The 2,624-nt window shown below is 42.8% G+C and overlaps 1 protein-coding gene across 1 annotated transcript; it reads left to right on the top strand.

Annotated features, from left to right (window-relative positions):
• The first annotated feature begins 288 nt into the window (after positions 1–288).
• On the top strand, positions 289–2,208 carry LOC131037565 (putative disease resistance protein RGA3). Its single transcript, XM_057969762.2, has one exon. The coding sequence runs from the start codon at positions 289–291 to the stop codon at positions 2,206–2,208; it is 1,920 nt and encodes a 639-aa protein (XP_057825745.2).
• Positions 2,209–2,624: the final 416 nt, after the last annotated feature.

The following is a 2,624-nucleotide window of genomic DNA, read 5'->3' as shown; positions in this document are numbered from 1 at the left end:
TGGGTATTCTCTTTATATCTTTGCTTTCCCAAGTGGCCGACATATTATTCTCTTCGGTAGTGGGTATTCTCTTTATATCTTTGCTTTACCAAGTGGCCGACATATTATTCTCTATTATCTTGCTTTTCAAAGTGGTTCACAAGATGCTTATTATTTTATTATTTTCTTGATTTGCAAGTAAAGAAGAGGAAGCTGATGTTATATATCTGTAACCAGTATTACTCACCCTCTGCACCCAACCTTTCGAAGTTGAATTGAGTTCAGCTACTCTATTTGTTCTGAGTTTAGATGGCGTCTATACTTGCAGAGGCTGTTGTTGGAAAAGTTTGCGAGATGGCCATTCAACAAGTAGCTAATGAGGTGAGCATAGTGTGGAACTTCTCGGAAGACTTTGAACGGTTGAAGAACATAATAAGGCAAATAAATTACTTTCTAGATGAAGCTGATGAGAAGAGCAGTAGGCAAAAGGATTTTGTGAAAGAATGGCTTCACAGTGTTCGTGACATTGCGTGGGAGGCAGAGGACCTACTTCAAATATGTGCTGTGGATTTTATGTATGCCTCTAATACTCAGCTTTGCACTTCCAGTTATAATCAATTAATTCTTCACCATCAAATGGGCAGAAGAATTCGAAAGGCCAAAGCCCGGATGAGCTCCGTTATAGAAGATGGAAACCAGCTGAATATAGCTCATACTCTGCTGTCTCGCATAAGCAGCAGAATCATCCCAGAGACGAAAGTATACAAGACTGGATTTCCTGCCAGCGATTCCAAGCCGGTGGCGATACAACCCAAGATTGAAAGCACGGTGAATTTGCTAGAAAACCCCCAATTTCCAGTTATCGCAGTGGTTGGAATGGGGGGGCTGGGCAAGACCTATCTTCTTCAGCATGTCTACGACGCCCAAAAGGGAAGGTATGAGAAATCTGCATGGCTCTCAGTTTCTCAGTTCTATTCTTTTTCCAAATTGTTGAATGATTTAGCCTTCCAATTGAGTAGAGATTTAAGTAGGGAAATCAAGGAGAGTGGAGTAAGTGAAGAGGTAGCAGCACAGTCGATTCATAACTTTATCCTTGGGAAGAGGTGTCTTATTGTTTTAGATGATGTCTGGAGGGTTACTAGAGAAGGTGACTTGATAGCTAAACTTGGTATCCCAACTGGAGCTGATAATCAATGCAAAGTTTTGGTTAGCACAAGAAGCAGAGAGGTTTCTGCAAATCTTAATGCTAAGATTTATGAGATGGAGAGTTTGAGAGATGAAGAGAGCTGGAAGTTGTTTTGTGTTTATGCATTTCCTGAGTCTGAAGAAAATAAAGCACCAGAGCCCCTGAAGGAGGTAGCTCTTAACATTGTGAAGGAATGTGCAAATCTGCCACTTGCCATCAAGACCATAGCAGCATCTTTGGCCAACACTACAGTCCCAGGAGAGTGGCAATCCAAGTTGAGTAAGCTGAAAAAAGTAAGCGATCCTAGCAATCCTGTCATGGATATTCTCAAATTGAGTTATGACTCCCTACCTGCACATCTGAAGGCTTGTTTTGCTTATCTTTCCTTCTTCCCCGAGGATGAGAAAATAGAGTGTGAGTATCTCACATATATATGGATGGCAGAGGGATTCATTCCGGCAGGAGAGAATCCGTGGGATTGTTTATATCAGCTTGCCAATCTCTGTCTGATTGAAGTATGGGAAGATGAATTGGTAAGAAAATGGTGTAAAATTCATGATTTATTGCTTGACTTGGCCATACTCATATCCAGAGAAAATAAATGTGCATTCGGTCTTGAGGATGCCTTCTCCAAATTGCCTTGTGTGAATACAGGGGGTGGTCGCTGGTGTCACCTATTTTTGGCGAAGAAAGTTATTGATGAGCATGCCATCTCACAGAGGCGTCCTGTTTCTCCCACACTTGACCGCACACTGTCGCTGTCCCACAATGCAGAAATTGGAAGAAATATTCCGGCAATGCTTTTTGGCGGTATGAGGGTTTTGCGGGTTCTCGATTTGAGCTTCACAAATATCTCCACACTGCCTGATTGTGTTGGAGAGATGAAACTACTCAAAGTCTTGCATCTAAAACAGACAGAGATTGAGAAGGTACCAGACTGTGTGAGACGTCTTAAGAGTCTCTCTTATCTCAATGTCTCTTCTTCTGAAGCACCCAAATGGATAAGTGAGCTGGTTTCTTCAGCATTTGGAAGGCCCGTTTGAGCGAATGCCGATGGGAATATCAAAGCTGGAGTCTTTGCGAACACTCCGAACGTACTGCTTGTCCCTGTCCATGGAAGAGGATGGTGTGTTAAGGTTGGAGGATGTTGGGAAGATGAGGGGGATTGAGGAAATAGCGTTTCGTGTTGAGGATGAATCGCAGTTGAAGAGGATGGAAGAAGGGATCCTTACACCCTTGCTCAACATGCGCAGGCTGGAAATCAGAAATGAAATCGATGGAATGCAGGGCGAATCAGAATCGGATCTTCCGCAGTTTCCGGAGAGAATGAGTGCAATGAGAGATCTGGAACGGCTAATGAGAGATTTTGCAGTGCCAAGTTGGATATGTTGTTTGACAAATCTCAGGTACCTCTGGTTATGGAATTGCTATTGCAGTAATTACCCGGAATTACAAGCAA

Source organism: Cryptomeria japonica, chromosome 6 (genome assembly GCF_030272615.1).
Source record: "Cryptomeria japonica chromosome 6, Sugi_1.0, whole genome shotgun sequence".
NCBI classification, from domain to species: Eukaryota; Viridiplantae; Streptophyta; class Pinopsida; order Cupressales; family Cupressaceae; genus Cryptomeria; species Cryptomeria japonica.
Note: the sequence above shows the minus strand (reverse complement) of the source record. Positions and strands in the feature narration are given on the sequence as shown.

Bases quoted from the DNA above. Each gene is read 5' to 3' on its own strand.
- LOC131037565 (XM_057969762.2), top strand. From the start codon at position 289: ATGGCGTCTATACTTGCAGAGGCTGTTGTTGGAAAAGTTTGCGAGATG.